Raw genomic sequence first — 23,111 nt, 5'->3', positions numbered from 1 at the left:
TGACGGAGCCACAGATTTTTGCTTTGCTTCTAACCATCACATGTAAACGTCTAGCTTAAGAGGCTCTGAAAAACCTATTTCAGACCTAGTAGGGTCTGAAAAACCTATTTCGCTGTTACTTCCCACAGCCTCTTCGACTCACCAGCTCCACGTATTGGCTTCGTGACCTTGCCAACTTTAAGCCAAAATCTTCATGTAACTCACTGCCAGCATTTTGGTCCTTGTTCAGAAATATTAACTCATGCTTGCAGTTTGTGTCTCATTTCTCAGGGTGTTTTTGTTGGTCTTTGTTTTGGTTTTGTTTTGGGTTTTGTGTGCATACGCACAATCTGCCTACTTCAAACAAACATCAACTTTTCACAAGTCTCAAGGAAACTAACTTCAAGGCCTGTTATTTTGAGGGAATCTGAGCACACTCAGAGCTTTGGGATTTTGCACATCTGAGTAGTTAACATCTCCACTTTCAAATTTAGAAACAAGAGTGAAGCAATGCTAATAACCACCACCTCCGCAGTCACATTCTCTAGCTTAAGGCCTAAAACAGCATTAAAAAAAAAAAAAAAGACAACAGGCCAGAAACAGTAGTTGTGGCTTAAACCCTTGTTTTCAGACTGGCTTCCTAAGGCCTCTATCCAGTACTGGCCAAAATGGACTTTCTAAAACTGTAAGAATTGGTAAGACAGAGTAGAAGAATCTGAGCCTTTGTAAGAGGCTGACCAGAGTTGTGCACTGGGACGAAGGGGCCCATCTTGCTAGGAAAACAACACTGAAACCCCTGCTGCTCAGCTCACACAAACGTATAAAGTCACACCATGTATGTTTAATACACTAGCAAAATATTTATTTTATAATGATAAAACAGAAGTGAAGGATTTCTTTTTTGGTGTGCACCAGTAATTGTAGTAAAAGAATAAGGGGATTAATGGACTCTTTATACATTTCAATGACAAAAATTCATAAAGGTTAGCATCAAATTCAACTGTTCTCCATTTACAAGCATAAAACTTACCATAATACCCCCCAAACACATATATAAAGAATTATAGTTTTAAAATCTATAAAAAGTAAAAAATATACAGTCAGAAGATCTAACTCTTATTCAAATCTTTAATATAAAATTGTAAACATTTATTTACACAAAGGAAATGTGTATAACAAAATTTTGAGCACCCTTTTCAATTGAATTGTGGTTTTTGGAAGGCAGTGGATGTTGCACAGTGACACTCTCACCTTTCCTACCCAACCAAAACCGCAGTTTATAAATAAAGCCATGGGCGGCTGGCTAGGTACAGTTCAGGGGAGCTACATTTTATTGCTCTGAAGCTGCAGCAAATGGAAAGCCCAAGTGCATATATAGACAGCTACATGTTAAAGGGCGTAAGGGCAAAGCCCAGCCCTACCCATGCACCTCTTTCATCCAAACCGTGTTCTCATTTCCATTGAACTGTTTCCGTATTGTTATAGTGACACCACATTTTTAACAGTCTGATCACATTACGTGCACAGGGACCAAAACCAGAAGCAAGGGATGTTTTCTTCTACCAGGTCAAATGCTGTTTGGATCCAGTTCACATACGAAGGCCAATGGGCATTGTAAGCCACTTTGCCTAGAATCACACTTAATTTTAGTTCAGCAGTACCGTGAAAAGGCCCTGTCACAAAACTCAACACCTTCCTGAACAAACCCTCTGGTCAAATGGGGCAATATCCACCTTGGCTTCCAGAAACAGTGGAGGAAAAAGTACATCTGCATCTTCCTGGACATTAAGCTGGACTGCCTTTTTGGTAGTAATAATGCAAACAGCAGATGTTCTCTTCCTCTGATTAAGAAATTAAAACTGGATGGATTGTATTTTGACTTATTCAGAACAAAGTCTGTGTGCAAAACCTACTGGAGAATGTAGCAGATTTCACCACACTCTAAACAGGGAAGAAAGAAGAGCTGAATCCTCCTACCCTGTTACTTCTCTCAAGTGTTTGTGGGGGGGGGGGGGCGGGGTCACGGAAGGGGGAAGGGAGGAGAGGGTGGAAGCAGTGACACTGAAGGATGTCACTTGAAATTATGAAGTCCCAAGCACCCCCAACAGGAAGGGAAGGCACACTGGTGCAAAGTTAACCCTTAAAAAAAAAAAAAAAAATACAGCAAACACTTCTTCCCCTGCCATTGCTAATTTACCTATACTCTAATGACACTTACCTTGGACCAGCGTTTGGTTTGACAGCAAACCAAACTCACCAGCTCTTTGCTTTGATTGCCAGTATAAGAAAAGTTAGCATCAGTTATTTGCATCTCAGCTACTTATTCTAGAAAATATCTGAAGTGTCAACAACCAAAGTCGCTAGCACTTTTGTCTTCCCATCCAAAGACAATCTTAGTTAAAAGTTCTACCAGGGATTAAGCCTGCTTCAGTGAAGTTTTATCCTCTATTCAACGGTGGGATCCACTGATCAATGCACATTGTTCACCGACAGTTCAACATGACACAAGATCAAATCTGTTTAACAGAGCGCAATTCATCCACACTAGATAAGTGTGCTGGACAAACCATGTTCCATGCATATTTGGAAAGGGTTAAAGTATTAGTGTTAAAAAGCAGTTTTTAAAAAGTGCAAATTGTCTGATGAAGAAGCTGCAGATACAGTAAAATATTTTCCTTCCTTGAATTCAATGTTATCCTTCACTTCTCCATCACCCACTCTGGAAAAAAAAACCCTCTCACACATCTCTGCAGTGCAGAAAACTCCCAAAGAAGCCTGTCCGTTGAAGGAAAATGCTTTTAAAACACAATGCTGGGTTTGGCTAGAAAGTTTAAAGGAGTTCTCAAAGAAAAAAAAAAGTGGATTTAGAAAGGGAAGAGGTATTTGTGCATTTAAAACAAAAGCTTTCAACTTTATTTTCATTTTAAAGTAAAGGTTAAGGCAAGGTGGTTTGTTGGTGGATAAGGGATTTTTTTTTTTGGTAGAAAGTAAGGACTTTGGAACACTTCCTGCTCCCACTGTGGTTTTTGTCCTTTCTGAGAGTTGACCCCAACATGGATGAGGTCTCCTTGGGCTGAGCTGAGGAACAAGCACCTGCTTCACGGGATATTAAAGGAATAAACCCACCTGTCTATAGAAGGATTATCAAACTCATAACCCAGTATTAAAAAAAGTATTTAAAGGGGGAGACTTCGATATCGGAGCAACCCTGATACAAGTATTCTCCCAGGCTGCCTGTGCTATTATTGCTGATAAGGACTTCTCACCTCTCAGCCAAATTCTTTTTTCCTCATTTTACCCTGAAGTGACAAAGTCTTGTGCTCATTGTGTCACTGCTAACTTTGGGGAATGAACTGATCTCAAAAGTTAGTTTTACTTTTTACAACAAAGAAAACTAGATGAGCTGTCATGAAGCAAAGCCTTCATTTAAATACAACTACCTTTGGAAATAAGTTATGAAGAAACAGGTGCAAAGTAAATGGCTTTACAATTCATGTTAAAACTACTATAGTTTAAAAGTTCTCCCATAAGAAATTCCCCCTTTAAACACAGCAAGGTATAAGCCAAGAACTGTGCCTCTCTACAACAGAGTGCAAACTGCAGCTTAAAAGACTACAATCTATTAAGAAGACTACCTAGGCTAACTGGCCAGGTTTTAACACTTTCTTTCATCTATCACCAGCATCTAGAAATATTTACTGTGAAATATCACTTGCTTATTGAGAGTACAGGCACATGCTTCAGCGATGGAAAAAAAAACAATTCAAAACATCTTGCAAGCGTACTCAGGGGCATACAGCCTCTTCTCGAGTAAAAAGTCAGACGTTTGATGACAGTACTATAATAGCTATGAACAATAATGATTGCAAGTAATAGCTGCAGGAAATGAAGCCCTAAACACAATTTTTGCAACTACTTGCTTTCTTTCTGCACTATTTCTGTGGAACATTATCTTTAAATAATTCAAAATTTTAATTTTAGAACACTGCAAGTGAGATTTCTGAAAGGCTGGTTAGGACACGCGCAATTTTGTTTGACCTGTTCAGACGTGCGACTCCTTAAAGACACCAGGATAAAGCTCACTGCTCCTGCAGACCTGCTCGGTGCGCCTTTACCATGTATCAACACTCATTGAGAAGCAGCTCCAGTCCCTTTACCAACCATCTACCTCTAATGCCTGCAACTCTCCTCAATGCCACAGGTTTTTTGGTCCAAGTGTTGTTTTATGTTTCATGAAATAATTAAAAAAAAAAACAAAGTAGAACCCCCACCCCAGCCCATTTTTAATGAGTTCCCAACAACTCATCCAAATCATTCATCCACTCCTCTGAAGTCCTGTTTTTCAGCAAAGAGTCTATCAGATCTGTGTCACCAGTCAAGTTCTGAAGTCCATTATTGCCCGACTGGCTGCTGTACGCAAAAGGCAGCTCCTGACTGGTTGTCCTCACGGGGTACCCTTGACTACAGTGCATATTACCTCTGTTGGGCATTTGCTGATTTGGATTCTGGTTGAAAGCATTCAGATCCGGAACAGTCTGGTTCATGCCAGGCAAGACTTGCTGTGAGGGTACCTGCTGTTGCGTAGGTGCGTTTGTCCGCTGCTGCGAGCCTAAAGACGATGACAGCATCTGCCCAGAGACGGCAGCGTTCATAGAGGTCATTGGTCTGCTGGTGCTGAGGCTTACCTGAGGCATTCCTTGAGCAAACTGTTGGTTGGCCATCTTTAGATGAGTCTGCTGCATGTGGAAAGAGGAGCTGGCAGTAAACGGTCCCAAGCCACTGTTTCCTTGCGTCTGGTTATTAATATTAGGGATACCTTGGTGTTGCCAAGATGGATTTTGAGCCCCCATAGCACCCGGTACTCTTGCCATCTGTGGCTTTGATAAGGTTGGATTCAGTGCGCCTTTATTGTGCTGTTGAGAAATACTTGAGTTCGCTAAGGTATTCTGCCCGTAGCCAGCAGGAACAGCAGCACCCTGGCCCAAGCTGCCTTGTCTCTGCATCGGTGGCTGTCCATTGGCACTTTGATTTGCATGCTGGGGAACCATCTGTGTCATACCCGACGCCAAGTTGTACAATCCCCCTCGCTGAATGTTTTGCATATTGGTATACTGAGTCACCCCCCGATCCTGCTGGCTGGAGCCCGACTGGAGCGGAGGAACAGAACTGTGTCCAGGTCCCATCTGAATCATGTTCTGGGGCTGAGGAAACATCCGTGGACTACTGGAGCTGGACTGTCCTAAATTACTGACCCCAGGCATGGCTGAAGATGACCCTGAAACACAAAGAAATATTTTGTACGTTAACTACCTCGGTTCAACCAGAGACGATCTAGGTGTGTAGACACTATAATCAAGAAACAAGGTGTAGCTGCATTTGTATAAAGCAATTTATGCAACCGTCACAAAGACGGCAGTACTTTAATTAAGTAAAAAGGGTTGTTAGCACTTCTACCTTGATCTCAAACACAGATACGCCAACGTCCTAAAAAGTCTGAATGCCACTTCTAAGAGTTCAGAATCATGAACTTAAAAATAAAAAAATTAGGCATTAAAGACAAGATTGTGGTTATTTCTTTCTGAACAGAAGTATACGCACATACTTTTAAGCACATGCACAATTTGCTAGTCTGCTAAAAAAAAAAAATCACTTACTGCACACATGCATTGTCAGTTATTCTGTGCATACACAAGGAGTCTCTTATTCTACAACTGTAGGATTTCCAGTCCTGTGCTTTTATAGTTCCAGAAATGTACTCTCTACAACTTTCAGAACTTTTTTGTTTTGAATTTCCATAGTGAAACATTCATTTTATTAATATGCAATGTTGATAACCAAGAGGATTTGCAAAAATAAGTCTTCTCAGAGTCCTTTCTTCTTCTAAATTCAGTTTAAAAAAAAAAAAAAAGTTTTTCCCTGTAGAAGAAACAGTCCCCTACTTAAAACAAAAAAGAACAGAAAAGCACTGTGAAGTGTAATTCCTATAATACATTCCCTCTCCACACTTCTTAGTCAACCAAGGGAAACTTACCCTAACTAAAACCTTCTCTACTTCCGAATCAAAAAGCTACAGGCTTTTTTTGTTTTGTTTTGTTTTTTAACTATTTTTAAGATAGGTGAGTAACATTGGCTCTACACTGAATTAATAATTAACTGATGTTATGGGGCAAGAAGGGAGGTCTTACTGGAACAGTAGAGCAAAGAGATAGTACGCATACCAGGATTTAAAATGCAGAAAACAGTTACAATCATAGCAACAATGAAAAAAATTATGTTCATTATAGCAGCACATACTCTACTTCTAACAGATGTACTACTGTACAAAAGTGGCAGGAGAAAAAAATATTTTTATTCCTGGTATTTCTTCTGCCGCTATTCCAACTACCATGTTTGCTTACCTGTGAACTGTCCAACCTGCTGCTGGTACGGATTCTGTGGCTGATCCTGATACTGGGGAGGCGGTCGAGTCAGGTGCCGCTGCAGCTGCTGCTCTTGCTGCTGCCGCTGTTTCTCCTAGGAAAGGTTCAGGGCAAGACAATTAGAAAGCAGGTCAAGCTTTTTCCAAGGGTGACTATCGGAAAAAAATCCGAGATGTCATACTTTTACATGAAGCTGGTAATTATAGGGGCTTCTGCAGCCTTAAAGTTCTTTCAGACCTTTGTTCTTAAGGTTCAAGCACTCAGTTTAATCTGATGAGTGCCAAGGCGAGGAACTCAGAGACAAGAGGACAACTCATTAGAGGAGTTACTGCAATGCACGTCTGAAGCCTTTAGACTAACATTCCTGACTCCCAGTTATTTTTTTAACGAGTAATACATTCAGACATTTTCAGCAATATTCTAAAGACACTAACAGGTGCAAAGAGAGGAAAAGCAAGTATAAAAAATTCACACATACTTTTTCTTTTTTTTTTTTTTTTTTTTTTTTTTTAACTCTTTGCCCCCAGATGAATTTTTTTAATTGCGAAGAGACAGCTAAAATAGAAGTCATAAATGTCAGCATTGTGCAGAAAAGTAAAAACGTGTAAATGTTTTCCAGGCCTAGTTTTCAAAACCAAAACCACATACAAACCCAAATTATTATATACCATGGGTTTTCTTCAAAGCTTATGGAAAATTATAGAACTAAGTTTACAACAGGAACTATGCAAGTTTTGTAACAACTGTTCAAAACCATTTTCTCAACAATTCAGTTGTTCATTGTAAGAAACCCTGCTAATGATTCAAAACCATCTTGCCTTTTAAAAAAATATCCAGCCTGTACCTACATTATGATAAATTCGTTAGAAAAATAAAATAAGCAGATTTTCTATTAGGGATATTTTGGGAATAAAGGCAATTTAAAGCCACAGGGGAAAGGGAGAGGGTGTGTGTAAGTACATGCACTAAAAGTACACCTGGAGATCTTAGTATAAACAGCCAACAGGCTGCTTTGACAATATAAAACACAACCAGGGCAGCATTTCTGGCTCATCTTCCACATGTGACTCCAACCAGACTGAAATTTTGAGAGAATTTGGAAGCGATACAATCCACAACTACCCACTTATCTAAAAGCTCGCACAAGGCACAGGAAGGGACAGAAATTCCCTTCCAAGAGTTCTGGGGCAAAGACACAAGCAATAAAAAAAAAAAAAAAAAAAGAGAAGAAACTACTGCAATGTAGCAGAGAGGCAGATACACATTACTACCATTGTTTTGAAGCGTCTACAACTACGAAGCTGTCGAGACATGCAGAGGAATGAAGAGGGCAGGCTGTTTGACAGAAAGGACCTGCTGCTTGCAGGACCAGTCAAACCTGAAAGATGCTGACCACAGAAGGCAGGGAGAGATGCCACAGCTCTAAGAGAAACCAAGAGCTGCAAAAGCCTGGCTCAGCAAAAAAAAAAAAGATGCAGAACACCAAACACAAAGAAAGCTTTCGAGTGGCAGGGAAGTTACCTGAAACTACCATTCTCCTGCAAAACAGAAATCAACCAATTCAGAAACCTTTCTGTAAAACTACACCCAGCACCATCCGTATCTGAATAATTAATTATCACAATAGAATGCTAACAAGATCTAACTTTTGGGCAGCACAGAAATATGTCAAATGCAGCATCCAAACCTTTTCCCCTTCCCTCCACACCAGACGCTGATGATTTCTCTGTACAGTGCCAGTGCTTGGAACACGCCTGCAGGGGCTTTTCAAAAATGCAGAAAAGCACAGATGACAGGAATAAGGCCCTTTGGGCTGAATCCCAACTGAAAGACTTGCAAAAGGTTTAAAGCTTTGGAAGGTTCACACAAGGAGCCTGTTTCCCTGAGAGAGACTAGAGCAGCTTTCTGCACAGTCTGATGGATAGCACAGTTAAATTCTTTTGGCAGGATAAGATGCAGTTGGATGCAAATGTCTAATTATTTTCCCCAAATAAACAAATGAAAGATGGTTTAAAATTTGAAACATGAACTGTTGTTGCACTCACGGAGAAGAAAGGCAGAACACAACCAGCTTACAGAGCCCCTTGCTCATTGTTTCCATTTTTAAAGCTCTCCAAAACATCAAGGGTATCCCAACCTTTTCTTTTATTATTTTGCTCTGGTTTCACTTGCCTTTCTTCTTTCACAAAGAATTACACCATCACTGGTATGATATCTTCTGTTCCTGTAGGTATTATCTCACATTTCAAATCTATTAAATTCTACCTTTTTTATTCTTTTCGTTCACAATTGTGCCTTGTAACAGAAAAACCAAGTCATAGTCAGCAATCAAATGCTATATTTTGCAGTTAATTTTATATAAAACAAAAGAACAATTCTATTTATGATACCCAAGCATCTTGTAGTTTCCATCCCGTTTTGTAAGGTGACAGCATTTCTGCAAGATCTCAAACAAGTCCACCAAAGTCAATGCAAAGACGACTGCTGGCCCCGCTTACCTGCTCAGCCAGAAGATGTTGTCTCTGCTCCATTAGGAACTGCTGCTTCTGTTGCTCCATGAGCAAGTGCTTTTGCTGCTGCTCCCTCTGCTTTTGCTGGTCCATCAGCATTTGGTGCTGTTGCTTCATTACTGCTGCTTGCTGCTGATTGCTGAGATAAGGTGGGTTGCTGTGGTTGCCTGCCATGGTGACATTGGGAGCTTGGGCACCAACACCAGGGCCCGGGACAGAAACAGGGACACGAGGAACATTAGGAGACGGGTTTTGATCCTGCAGAATATTTTAAAAAAATGATGCGAGTTACAGAAGGAGGTCAGCCTCCAGAATTTAGGAACTGTGTAGCCACACAGACGAGGAGACACTTTCATAGTGATGTCCACAAGTTGTATGATCTTTGTGAAGGACAAGGGAAAGAGAATTTATAAATCAAGCCCACACAGAAAGGGGAATTATAACACCTCAGAAAACCAGAAATTGACAGTTATTGCTTACTTGTGCATTTACACTATTTAATAAAAAACAAAACGGTTTCTTTTATCTTCTCATCTTTATGCAATAGCTTCTTCACTCGTGAAGCTTTTAATGGAAAAAGCAAAGTGTGACACAGTACTCAATTCAGCTAATTAAAGACAGCCAGACACAGAAGTGAGAGTTTGGAGTTACGGCCAGAAGCTCCCCAAGATTCAGGAACAGAGGCTTTAACTTCAGCCTCACTTAGGGCACTTTCCAAATTCGAGCTCAGATGGGTGACCGTGGCTTTGCGTGCTGCTGCTCAGCCAGAGGAACGGCGCCAGTTACAAACAGCACTTTAAATGCATCGACCAGAACTTTGGTTAACGTGGTTGCAGCTTTTCAAACGCTGTTTTGGATTTTCATCACACAAAACATTTATTTATATCCTGCCTCTTCTGTCAACATTTAATTCAGCAAGTTTATGCCTCTCTTCCTAAAGTTGCCTTCTTTTTTTTTAAAGCGTCAGAGTTTACTATTCACAGGTGAATAAAGATATCACTGATCAAAATGAAGAGTCCTAACATTTTTTTAAGGATCCAACCACCACCATATTGCACAGGAAAAAATACTACTATGGATAATCTTTTTTTTTTTAAATTAATTTTCCATAAGTCTGCTTTTTTGGTTTTGGAGATGGGAAGTTGGGAAAAGCATGTTACCACTAAGCAAAAGTCATATATAGAATGATTATCATTCAAGACCTGATACTGTCCTCCTTATACTAGTGAATCCATTTGAAATTTGACATTTTTTATCGTTTTCAAGCACTGTTCAGTCTCACTTCTAATTACGCAAACAGATATTACTTTCACAGACAATTCAGCTAATGGTCCAGGCTGTTGGCTCTCACTTGCTGCAGTTCTGTAAGAAATCACAAGCCAAATATAGGTAACGCTGTGCTACGTTGTTCTATATGCAAGCTTTTGAGAAATCCTCCAGAAGCATGCATCAGAATTTCTGTTATTTCAACGCAAGTGTGACAGCATAGATGAAAGGTCGTCTTCAAGTTTTTCAGCGAGAGAGAGATACAACAATCATCTTTACCCTTTCCCTTCTCCTTTCTCCATCAAAAATATCATTAGATCGTTACTTCAGTTAGCTTTTAAAGAGATTAAATTTGTGCCTTATGAAGCATGTATTACTGATCTCACATTTTTATTTTTACATCAGTGTGGTCTTTACCACAGATTAATCAGATCTTTCTGTCCCACGTTTCTCATTTTGCTTTACTGAAGAAGCATGCTACTAGAGTTGGAGCTCCAACAGCTTTTGCAAAAGTAGCTTGAATTCTTGTAACAAAAGCCTGTTTCCCAACAAGTCCTCCAGCAAGCACATTGTTGGGACTCTGTAATGTGTGCCTACAGGTCCCTTCCCCTCCATCCACTGTAAAAATTTCTACCTGCAGCGTACCTGTAATATCAGCTATATATCGTTATCCTTTTATTGCAAATTTCTTACAGCTCATAAGGCAAAGAAGTGCAACCTGGAGCTCTCCTTTACAGGAAAGCCTGAAGCACATTGCTTCAAGCAGACAAATATTACCATTATTCTTAAAGATATATTTCTCTCCTATCCCATGCTTCCCCGATTCCCAGAGACTTAACCAATAACAAATTCTCAGATTTGAAAACCCCAAGGAACACCCAAGAAACCAGGAATGCAGACTCCGCCTCCATCTCTCTTCAAAAAAGCAGCAGCCAAAGGCGTATCTGTTTATAGCAAGCCAACTCTGACAGAAGTCAGGGACTAAAAAGAAGGTAAAGAACGCAAGGCTTCTCTCAGAACACAGTTTAACACTGCCGTTTTATGAGTTATTTCAGGCAAAAGTTTACAAAGCATCCATTTATCTTTGTAAGGAGAACCTTCTGTGAAGTGTGACATAATTTGTTGCCCACGAAATATATTAGGCTGGAAACCACACATTAACAACATGACCTAGAATTGCATATTAAAACTGTCCTGAGTGGAAAATACAGTTCTTGATTCTTGCCTCAGCATACTATGCGTTATCATTTTCTTCTTTAAAAACATGCGGCAACTGTTTTGAAACACCACCAAGTAATCTGTACCCTTACTCTAGGTCTTACCTATTCAACAGCGTCTTACAAAACCGTAAGTCTGCTGCTAAACATAAGTAACAAAAATCCGAACATTTACCTGACTGTGTGGTAGCCGGTAGGCAATGTTTCCAGACTTCTGTTTCAACAGAATCATTCCGTTTTGGTCGTCACTCACGTGAGCCAGCGGTTGCTGCTGGCGCTGCTGTATGTACGCCAACATGGGAGTCTTGTTCTGACTGGGTACCGTAACCCCCTGCTCACATTCTGCTTTGTAATGTGAAAGAGGTTTGGTGTTCCCATAGTCTAGCATCGAGCCTTGACTATTCACGGGGTTCTGGTTCATGCTGTTTTGCTGGTGACCCAGTATGTTCACGTGGTAATTGCCTCCAGCTCTCGGCGAGCTTTTATTTCCCATACTCGGCATCATGAGCTTCTGATTGTTGAAGTCCGGCTGGTACACTGAAGGGCTGGTGGGATTTTCCATGGTATATGGAACAGCCAACGGACTATGAGAAGGCCCAGACTGCTGCCAGGTAGACATCTGATTTGTCTGGTGGACTTGTGAAGCCTGTTGCTGGTTCTGCAACATCTGGTCTCTCTTCTGCTTGGCAGCGATCTGCTGGAGCTGATGAGCGGAGGACATTTCTTTGGCACTTCCTGCACCCTTCCCAGGTAACAACACATTGGGGAGAGGTCTCTGGACATTCTGAGAGTGGTTTGATGCCTGCATCATGGGCTGATTAGGATTTTCAGTCATCGACTGACTAGAAGGCTGAAACATAGCCTGAGAGCTACCAACTGCTGGAGAAGCGGCACTTACAGGCACAGAAGCAGCACCAATAAACGCTGAACCTGAAGAAGTAGATCTAACCTGGGGAGACCCCATCTGTTCCTGTTCAAAGGGTGCTGGGGAAAATTCTGTCTTTATGTTAATATCTTGCGGCAAGGGAGTCTGTGCAGCTGAATTTGAAGAATCTGCATCTTTCTTCTCTTCAAAGTCTTCATTAAAGAGATCCTTCATGTCTTCATCGGGCACTGACCTGTTAAGCTCCTCAATAAGCTCCTTCCATTCTTGCTCGTTAAGATTAAGATCAGGCATCAAGTTGTTCTGAGATATAGAACCCCCTGCTCCAGCAATCATACATGGAAGATCATCTACAGGCTCCTGCTTCAGCTCTTTGTTCAAACTCGGAGGAAATGAGTCGTCAGCATCACCACCTCCATTCATTTGCAGGCTGGAATCTGGAAGACACTTCTTGCTAATGCCATCTAGCCCCATCGGATGTTTTCCATTAAGTTGCAAGGTATCTCCGCTGCCAGATTTCTTGTCAAGATGATGGAGTGGAGACACAGGGGGCATTCCATTGGAAGAACCACTTGCTCCACCAAGACCGTCATCACGACGCAATTTCTTGGACACAGAAAATACATCGCCATAGCCATTCTGCTGGTCTCCGTTCTGAGGGGAAGAAGCACTATCGAGCTTTCTTTTCACAGTCTCATGGAGCTGCTAAAAAAAAAAAAAAAAAAAAAAAGGGAAGGTTTTAGATATGTAGTTTCATGTCTCATAGATTATTTCTTACCAGAGTATTGTCTCGGTCTGACTATGGAAAAAAATGAATAAAACATTTAAGGTGAAAAAAAAAAGTTTAAACCTTTGCTTTGATAAGATTTGTTTTACAAGTCATCATATGAGATGTAAAAATCTGCTAGGGTAAACCTTCAAAAGTAGGTGCTGAATCAAACAGTCTCTTCCTTCAAAGACAAGAGCTGCCAAATACTGCCAACAACAAAAAGTTGAGAAATGGCATTGAATTGGAACGTATTATGATCTTTCCTGTTCAAAATGCAAAATCATTGCAGAATAGTAAGACTCAAATTTCAGATGAGCATAACAACCTGTATTTATCTGGTCTGTGTACATACTGGGTTATTTCCCTGCAAGACTGCTTGATAGAGCAGTCTCTCATTTAAATATTTAGAAAAAGGGAGGACCTTTTCTCTTGCAATTGTAGTTTTTGGAGGACAGATACGTATATAAATTTTGTACACAGTCACACTTCTGGCATTAGGCAAGACCAGTTTGTCACTAAGTGACCACTGTTTCACGCTTATGTAAGAAGCAATTAGGAGGAGTTGGGTCGATTCTATCGTAGCAGAGTAAGTTTATTCCTTTCCTCTTTTCTCCTAGAGAATCTGCCCCCTGCTACCCTCCGCACCACGACCACTAGAACAGCAACCAGCTCTACAGCTGCTCGTCTCACAGGCGGTGAACACACATATTCTTTTTCTTGCAGTGCCACCTAGAAGCAACCAGAGAGTACAGCAACAGCACCTCAGTTCTACAAGCAGAGCTTGGGACCTTTTGTTCAACTTCTCTTTTCTGGCAGCTTTCTTTCCAATATTCTTCCCAGTGACCCCAAAAACATCTGAGAGCAGAATTCACGCACACATCAAAGATGACTGGCAATTTTTACTTCCCTCAGGTACATCTTGTAAGAAACCTGGGCTCTGCTTGCACTGGAATCGCTACACCAGCACGGACAAACCTGCAGGGCAGAGACACTGCTCAGAGGGAAAGCCTCAGCCTGCAGAGGGAAAGCTCCCATCAGCTCCCCTGACCTGTAAAAGATGCCTTTGTACATCCCAGCAGGACACATGAGGAGAATCCCCACAAAAAGGCATTCGTCTGAAGTGCGGTTCGCCAAACAATAGTTCTCTCAGATGGCAGAAAACGAGCTCATTAAACAAACCTCAAGACAAGTACGCTTATTTTCATACGCAGTCTCCATAATGCAGTCCACTAACCCCTGGGGAAAACTGTCTCATCCAAGAACAAACAGGGGAAACCTCAAAATCCCTGCACTAAAGCAAAAGGTTGTACATAGAGCCAGCATAAATTATCAGAAGAATTTTACAGCACTTGCCTGGGCAACAACATGCTTTGATTTAAGGATAGGACTGAATCATAGCATTTTAGTTTTATTTATTTATTTATTTAAATAGTCCACAGTTAACTGATTCTGGAAACAAACACTGCTTAATGCTTGCATAGGTAGCGGCAAAACCTCCTTTTTCTAAGAGGAATGGACTGCAACTTCCAGGAGACCATGATCTTTTGGCTATTTCATGGAAATAGCAGCCAAGTAATGAGATTGGCAGAAGACCTACTTAGAGGAGGTACCCATTTGGAGAGGAGGCTGGATCTTAAATTCTCTTCATTTCAACATTCAAGTAGAAGACCTAGAACAATTTTTTTCAATTAATGAATGAATAAAGGAAATTTACTTTTTCATAAAAAGGTGAAACGAGCAACAGAAAGCAAGGAAGCTTCAGCTCCATTGCAGCATTTGGCTTTCAGCACGTTTCCTGTTGTTTACTTTACACTCCAACTGGGAAAACTGAAGCTCAAGGTGGATGAGTAACTTGCCCAAGGTCATATGAGTCAATCAGAGATTGGGAATTAATCCTCCCTAATTCTAAATCATTAAGGAAAAAACACTCCCTGAAAAATGACATATAAATAATAATTTAGTATTGTACACGGAATGTATTCTTCTCGTAGTTGAAGCGAATTTCTGTATTAACGTGGGACTTATGGCCCTTGGAGCCACTGCTGGAATCATAACTCATGCAGCCAACTCCAGGCAACTGGGACTGTGGTAGCATTATAGCTGTGACTGCACACAGCCACGGGCTGCAAAACTCACCTGGGTCTAAACTTATAAGCTAAACTTATTGTAGTCCAGGTAAAGATACAGACCCCTAATATCCATCACAGGCTCTTTCCCTCAGAAAACCTAAGATCTATCATATCTACACGGGTTTCACTGGTCATCATAGTGCTCAGATACCCAATGTGTAATTTCTTGGTGCTAGTTGCTCTAAACAAAGTCCTTTCACCTCAAACTATATTCCTTTGTCGAAAAAAAAATTAAAGAAATATAACTTCAAAGGAATTCAGTAATGAGGTAAAATTTGGGGGTGACTGCTTTGTGACTGCTTTCCAGCCTTGCTTCACCTCATCTCAATGTAAGATTAATTGAAAGATATCCTACCTGTACACAACAACCAGCAGACATGCAGGAAAGAAGAAAATCTGTATCTTTTTTTCTGTACCAGAAAAGACTGAGCCCAATTCATAACCAGGACATTTAATTTCTGAATTTTAGAAACTATTAAACAGTAAGTCTCCGCTGAGGTTTGTGCTACTGCAGTTACCCTACCAGCAACACAGCCAGCTAACCAGCTGAAATTAACCTTCTAACAGCGCTCCATTTTCCACCTCCGTTCTTCCCTCAAGAAAGGATCGTGCTACAAAAGGTTGCAGGAGCCAAAAGTTACAGGCTTCTTCTCCTGTCTCATTAGTAATACATCCTGACACCTTCTATGTATTCACGTTTAACTTTCTGAATAGCGCAACCTGAAATTCTCACACCAACCATATTCATACAGCTGCTCTGCCAATAACGTAACCTCCTCTTGCGAAATACCTTTCTTGTGCACCACCTTAGCTCTTGATTTCCTAACAGAAGGAGAAATGTTAAATTCAGTTCTTCCCGTTTGTCTGTCTCTGTATAATTAAAGCCATTTTTGGGGGGAAAAAAATAACAAGGAGCATGTGAGATACGAGTCAGACGGCAAGTTATCTACATATCAAGCTGCCCCAATAGAGTTCTCGAGGCAAGAAAAACCTGTTCTCTTCTGCCAAAACTCAAACAAACAAAAAAAAAGTACCAACAAAAATAAAATGTGCCTCGCTACTCACTAAGAAAACCCCTTTAGCATTAATTTTCTGTCTGCTACCATTTTGTAAAGCACGGTGGCCCTCTGGTATGCTGTTCCTGGTTTCCTTAAGAGCATCAACCCACTTTATTTATAACACACAAGCCGATTTCCATTGTCACAAGATCAGACAGAAATGTATTCCTACTTTCTCGGCCTTATCAACTTCCCAACAACAGATGAACCTCCAACCTCTCTGCACCAAGCCCATTTAACTTTGCCAAAAACTATTACCCCAAAAGCACTTATCCAAAGTATTTAAAGCCATATAGCAACTATTTAAAAAAATAAATAAATAAATAAGAAACGGGCATCAGCCTCTGCCTTCGGCCTAAGACAGGACACAGGCAGTTAAAGCAGCACTGGCCATAGGCTGCCTCTCTTCAGCATAAGCCAGAGCCGCACTTCAGTCACACAGCTGCAACAGTCCACAGCAGGGGAACAAATAAATTCACTTGGCAGGGGAACAAGCGCCAGTCAGGCCCTAACTGTGGCTTCCTCATGTGCCCAGCACAAACAGATAAAACCCAGGTATCAGCCCTCACAACAAAAGGGGTGCCCAACCCAGGCAGTCTCTGACCCCATAACCCCCGGTACATCCCCGCCCCGCAGGACTAGGCCGCAGGGCCACGATGCCAGGGGTGCCCAAATGACAGCGCTCCTGTCAGAAAACGCAGAGCACAGGGTAAGCCACATCAATAACGGTGATAAACTGCACTCGACATCCACCTTAAATCCCCAGTCTCGTTTACCTCAACGATGCTGAGCCAGACTGCAGTCTTACTGCACAGGCACGTCGGCAGGCTTCATAAAAGCTGGCCACACACTAACACTTTTTTTTTTTTTTTAATACCACACAAACTTTTTTTTTTTAAGAGAAAGATTATTCCAGAAATCAAAAAACAAGTGTCAAACAACCAATACCTGAAATTACTTTTAGATAATCATCTGAAGCCAACAGCATTTCAATACATTAGAACTTAAGAAGCAGAAAAAATTAGTTCACATTATTTTCTTGCAAACAAGAAATTTCCTAGTGCTGAGTTTTGAATTGACTAACCACAATTTAAACCTACTCTTCTAAAAATGCTGAAGACAGTAAATATTTACATATATGTAGTTACAGAAACTGCATGCATTCTGAAAAATACCTAGTAAAAATGATAAAAACAACATGATTTGTCATGACGTACCAGCAAGAGACACACTGCTGGCCATTTTCACAGAAGAAATGCTGTATTACTCTACAAACTAATAACAGTCTAGTTGCAACATGCCTTCCAGCTAGATACCGGCATTCTCACCTAGAAGGGGAAACCAAATTAGAAGGCATCAGTTTGTCTTCAGTGGAAGTGGTGGCACTGCAGCACAGATAAGCTCCCAAGGACCAGAGCTTACAGCAGGGCCTCTACAGGCACAGCTGGATCCTCCTTTCCTGCCTGGCTGAGGACAGAAGCAACAAGGATGACAACCTCTTAAGCTGGAAGAGCAATGCAAATATCAGGAATTGCAATGTAAGGATATTGAAAAGAAAAAAAATAACACTGTGGCCACATGCTGTACTAAAAACTCCCCATTTACTGTGCATCTATACCCAGCTTCCAAAGTCGTGCTCTCCCTGCGAGGAAAGCATTTTATTACCAAATGTGTTCCTGCATTCCAGCGTGTTGTCAGAACCAAACTGCTGGACTAATTTTAATTTTGACTTTTACTTTAATTCCAGAAGTCTTTTGTATTTGGGTGACTGCCTGCTGGAGTGAAGAAGGGCTGTGGATATGCACGGCTATAAATATCCCAGCCTGCATTAGTCACAAGGGGCAGCTTCTGCTACAGGAATTGTTCTGCTGAATCAAAAAAATGCTGTGCCTTCAGCTGCAGTGCCGGATCCTCCACCTCACTTGAACTTCAACAGCAGCAGCAGATCAGTCCCTCCCAGATCCGTACAATTTAGAAAGCATCACTGCATATCTAACCAGCCTGAGAGAGGAAATGTTTCAAACCTACAACAATACCTCACGCAGAATTAAAAGGAGACAGAAAAACCTGTCTGAGTTGTCGGGCAACAAGCTATCAGACTTGTCAGCAAAACCAAACAATGGTGGCAAGACTACACTGTACTGTAGTTACATATAAATAATGTGGAAATAATTTGCTATTTTTGTGGTAAAACATAATTTCACAATTTAACACCCATATACCACAGCTTACACAAAAACGAGGTCTTCTGAATTGTTAGCATGCTGGCCTGGGCTTCGTTACTGGAATGCCTGTCAGTACAACCCAGGCAATCTGTTCCCTTTACAATATTACTTCAGGTCCTTCCAACCATGAAACATTTCTTCGCTCTCCTTACACTTAAATTTCTTTCCGTACTTTTTACTTGGTGCCTTTGCTTCAGCTAGCACTTAGCTATTTTCGCTGTACAAATTTCAACGGCCAGTCAAACCGTTTCAACTCCCAGTCAAACCCTTCAGGTTTAACACAACGCAACCCCAAGGCAGGCCACCGACTGGACCTCTCTGCCCGTTCCAGAAATACCATCTGCAGCAGTCTAGGCAAAGCAAACCATTCACACAACAACTGTGCTCACGTGGGGAAAACACAGGAAGAATCACTGAGCAGGTCTCCTTCCAAAATGCCACATCATAAAAAGATAAGATACATACATATAAAATATATGGAAAAAAAAAAAAAGATGGAGATAAAAATCCATCTCTCAATATTCTCTTTACTCCCGTGTCAAGGAAGCACTTGATGTTCAGCTCAGTGACACGCTGCGTTATAGCCTATCAGAGAAATACAAGGCAACCCTTCTAGTAGGCAGAGCTTGAACAGTATTAAAATGAACTTTCTCAAAACAGAAACCGGCAAAGAGGAAAAAACATGCTAGGTGGCAAGTCCTTTCTCCTTCCAACTTCTCAGTTTCTCAAAAATATAAGACTAATACAAGAAATGATGCATAATTCAACTACTAAGCATCTCCTACTTTGAACATCATCTTCAACAACAGAGCATAAAGTAAATTTCAGTATTGAATTGTCCATTGAATTATTGTCTTTTTTTTTTTTTTTTTTTTTTAAATAGGGAGCTACCATTTTTCATCTTTTTCCTCAAATGAAGGACAGGCCTACATGGTGCACAAACCATCCAGAAGGATTTCTGTATTGACGCTATATTCTCTCAACTTCTGTGTACTCACATCCTAGCACTGCTTAGTGAGAAAACAAAGGATGAAGCCGTCCTTTACTTCTGCTTGTAACCGAGACCCATCTAGTTTCAGGACCTAAACCAGAAAAAACTTATGGAGGACAAACTTACTTTCTGATTTGGGCCATGTGAAAAACCACACAAGACGTTACAGAGGAAGTGGTGGTGCTCACCGCGCTCCCTGTGACTAGTCTGGGTTGGCCAAGGAGAGCCTCTGGGAGCGCTTGCAACGGGCACACCTGCGGCACTGCAGCTTCAGGTCCTTCTGCTCCAAGCTCTCGGGTGCTAGATCACATACCCTTTACATTTACACAATTTGCCTTCCTTTCAAGGATCAAAATCAATGCTTTGAATACAGAGTACCAGTCTCCAAGAGAAAATTCATATGCAGCTTCATGGAAAACCGGGCCTTGTACAAGAGCAGCGATAGCTGATATAACGCACGTTTCACTCATGTAATGGCATTCTTTTGAAAGGAACGTGTCCGGGATATTTTAAAACAACATAATTTTGGTGCTAATCCAGAGTTTATTGAATATTTTAAACCGTACCCAGGTCCTTCCCGTACAGAGTACATGCTTGGTCTTGGTAACAGCGACAGGTTACAGGCAATAGGTACAGCTGGAGGTAAAGTACCGACTTAGAGATGTACCTTTTATGCCAAAGGAACACAATTAGCAGCAGAGGTTTCTTGTTGTTTTTCTTGTTGTTTTGTTTTTCAAAGCTTGAATTACTAAGCAAACCAACTTTATGCCCTAGTAACGAGATGATGAATCAGCAGCTGCAATTAAGCTTACAGTCATGTATCCTAGGAAGGAAACAGCAGGCCAGCACGAGGAAGAGTCATTCATACACTAAAACCCTCTTCTGTTGTGTAAATTGGCCACTGGCAGCAGCTTCCTGAACAAGAAGGGCTTCCCCAGATGTGCAGTGTATTTCAAAACCACACTGCTGTTGAGAGTCCTCATTATAATGGATGCTAATTAGATCAAATCCACATCCAAAGCAATTGAAAAGAAACAACACCAATGAATCAAAGACATCTTTCTTTTAAAGGATCAATACGAAGAAGAAGCATGGTGGCAGTTTAAGCAACAGGATTTGACATGCTAAAGAGCTCCACAGAGTGTGCAACGAAAACGTGCAATGACACACCATTAATGGATAGAGCCCCACATGAAAAAGCCTTAGAGCCCAGACAGGAAATAAACAGAAATCCCATCAAGTCTTTCAAAACAAAATATGAGTTTGAGTCATTTGTATTCTGACACAAGCTTACATTCAGCTGAGCCTACTAAACAAGAGCTACCCATGAAGTTTTACAGAATCACTGTCAGAAACGTGTAAGGTTTCCTCTCGTCCTCAAAGGCTCTTCTCTAACAGCCACCTCAAGTGCTCTAACTACCATGAGTGCTGTGTCTTCAGAAAAGTCAGCGCGTCCGAGATTCGCACATGTGTATTAGGAAGAATAACAACAACTCAGCTGAGAAACATTTTCAGTTCAAGTTGCAAACCCTACAAGCTGCATGCATGCTGCCTAGCGCTAGGTACGTTAAAGCTGACATCGATGTGCGATGTTTCACTGCTTCACACCGTGTACACTCACACCCGAGAACACAGTAAGCTCTACGGCAATTCTATTTTAAAAACTGCAGCTAAATGAGATCCAAGGCAGCAGAGAATCATGTCCTCCCCTTCCTCTACTCCGATCAGACACACAGACAATCTTAAAAATTGGGTTTAACGTATACGTTAACTTGAAACCACATCTGGTTAATCCAGCATCCCCTTTTAAAGGCACCCAAAACAGTACCGAATCATTTTCACGAAGGCCACCACTTAGAAATACCTGTTTTGGAGAAAGACAGGTATTATGACAGGCACCCTTTAAGAGGTTATCCTGCTAACCTACGTTACTGACACATTAGCGCACAGCAGTACGTCTGAAGGGTTCAGAATAAGTTAAGCAACAGCTATCTTGATATACAAACGTGGCTGTATGAATAAGTCCTGACAACCAGAAATGCTAGAGAGGCCAGAGAAACATTCAGATTTTGAGCTAAGCCAGTTTTTACTGGGTGGAGTGGGATTCCCATAGTGTTCACACCCACTGCAGCGAGCAGCAAATAAGCGGCTGCCTTCCTACTTCAAGTGGAGCTCTTTCCAAGATGCAGCAAAACTCTTATTTTTTAATATCTCCTTGGTAATAAGCGTACCCGTATCAAGTACCCTCAACAAGTGACCCGATTAAACCCTGACAGATTATATGACGGCACAAGCCAACAAAAACACCCCCCAAAGCCTCCACAGTACCGATGATCCCCTGACAGATTCTGCAGGGACGTTTTGGGTGAAACTCCCCGCAATACAGCTCCCCAGGCTGCGTGGTCCCCTGAAGGAGCACAGCCACCGTCTGTAGGAACCGGTCAGCGACCCCTTAACCCCCTCCTCCCCCGGCAGCACCTTTTAGCACCCTTCCAGCAGCCAGGGGAAGGGAATCAAGCGGGGCCGCAGCCACCAGGAGCTCCCGGAGGGGGGCTCGCTGCCAGCCGGGCACCCGCCCCCCGGTCCCCCCCCGGTCCCCCCGGCCCCCTTACCGCGATCAGCGTGCTGCTGCGGCCGTGCTGCTCGCCGCTCGCCGCCTCGGCGTCCAGCCCGTTGGCCCCGCTCCTGTCGGCGCTGCCCCCCGCGGCGGGCGGCGGCGGCGGCGGGGGGGGAGCGGGCGGCGGCGGGGCCGGGGGCGGCTGCCGGTGCTTGCCGGCCCGCTTGGCCTTGGCCTGCAGGCAGCGCTGGTGCAGGGCGAAGGTCTGCTGGCGCTCCAGCTCCAGGCGCTCCGGGGACACGGCCTGGTAGCGGGACTCGCAGGCGCTGTGGTGCCGCCGGCAGAGCTCGATGCGGCGCCGGAGCCGCTCCATCACCGCGCTGTGCCGCGGCACCACGAACTCCGCCATGGGGCAGGGCGGCAGCACCATGGGCCGGGAAGGGGAGGAGAGCGGCCGCCGGTCAGCGGCTCCGCGAAACGGCCCTCGCCATAGCGGGGCTGCCCCTCGCCGCCCTTCCTCCCCCTCCTCCCCCTCCTCCCCCTCCTCCTCCCCCCCCCTCTCCTCGGCCCGGCGCCCCTACGGCTCCCCCCGCCCCACTTCCTCCTTCTGCCCCGCGGCCGGCGCCGCTCCGCTCGCTCCCCTCTCCCTCAAGCCCTGCCCCGCTGTGCCCCCGGCCGGAGCCCGCTCGGCTCCCTCCCGCCCCGGCGCGGCGCGGCTCGGCGCTGCCCGGCGGGCGCCGCTCTCAGGCGCGGGCGGGCGCCGAGCCCCGAGCCCCCATTGTTAGCCGCGCCGCCGCCATCTTGAAATTGTTTTTCCCCTCCAGAGCCGAGCGGAGGAGCAGGAGGCGGGGCTTCCTGGGTGGCGGGTGACGTCACGCCGCGCGGCGCGGTGAGGGGAGTGACGGACGGCGCTGCCGCCCAATGGGAAGGGGGGGGAGAGGGGAGGAAAGGGGTGGGGCGAGAGCGGCCGGCAGGAGGCGGCCTGCGGAGGGTTTAAAAGGCAGGGGCGGGGAGGAGCTGGGCAAAAGGGGCGGGGTCTGCGGGTGATTGACAGGTGGGCGGGGCTCCGATGTGCCCGCCCCGCGGGGCCGGGGAGCGGCGCCTGGAG

At 43.2% G+C, this 23,111-nt stretch overlaps 1 protein-coding gene across 1 annotated transcript; it reads right to left on the bottom strand.

Annotated features, from left to right (window-relative positions):
• Positions 1–827: 827 nt before the first annotated feature.
• MAML1 (mastermind like transcriptional coactivator 1) lies at positions 828–22,433 on the bottom strand. The gene is made up of 5 exons (XM_050713706.1): positions 22,059–22,433; positions 11,567–12,979; positions 8,897–9,166; positions 6,378–6,492; positions 828–5,254 (listed from the first exon to the last, which is right to left on the bottom strand). The coding sequence occupies exons 1-5, from the start codon at positions 22,431–22,433 to the stop codon at positions 4,263–4,265; spliced, it is 3,165 nt and encodes a 1,054-aa protein (XP_050569663.1). The 3' UTR covers positions 828–4,262.
• Positions 22,434–23,111: the final 678 nt, after the last annotated feature.

This window comes from Cygnus atratus, chromosome 14 (genome assembly GCF_013377495.2).
Source record: "Cygnus atratus isolate AKBS03 ecotype Queensland, Australia chromosome 14, CAtr_DNAZoo_HiC_assembly, whole genome shotgun sequence".
Lineage (NCBI taxonomy): Eukaryota > Metazoa > Chordata > Aves > Anseriformes > Anatidae > Cygnus > Cygnus atratus.
Note: the sequence above shows the minus strand (reverse complement) of the source record. Positions and strands in the feature narration are given on the sequence as shown.

Coding starts and splice junctions, on each gene's coding strand:
- MAML1 (XM_050713706.1), bottom strand. CDS start 22,433: ATGGTGCTGCCGCCCTGCCCCATGGCGGAGTTCGTGGTGCCGCGGCAC. Junction 9,167..11,566: donor ACCGGCTACCACACAGTCAG/GTAAATGTTCGG, acceptor AATATTCTGCAG/GATCAAAACCCGTCTCCTAA. Junction 5,255..6,377: donor GCAGGTTGGACAGTTCACAG/GTAAGCAAACAT, acceptor TTTGTGTTTCAG/GGTCATCTTCAGCCATGCCT.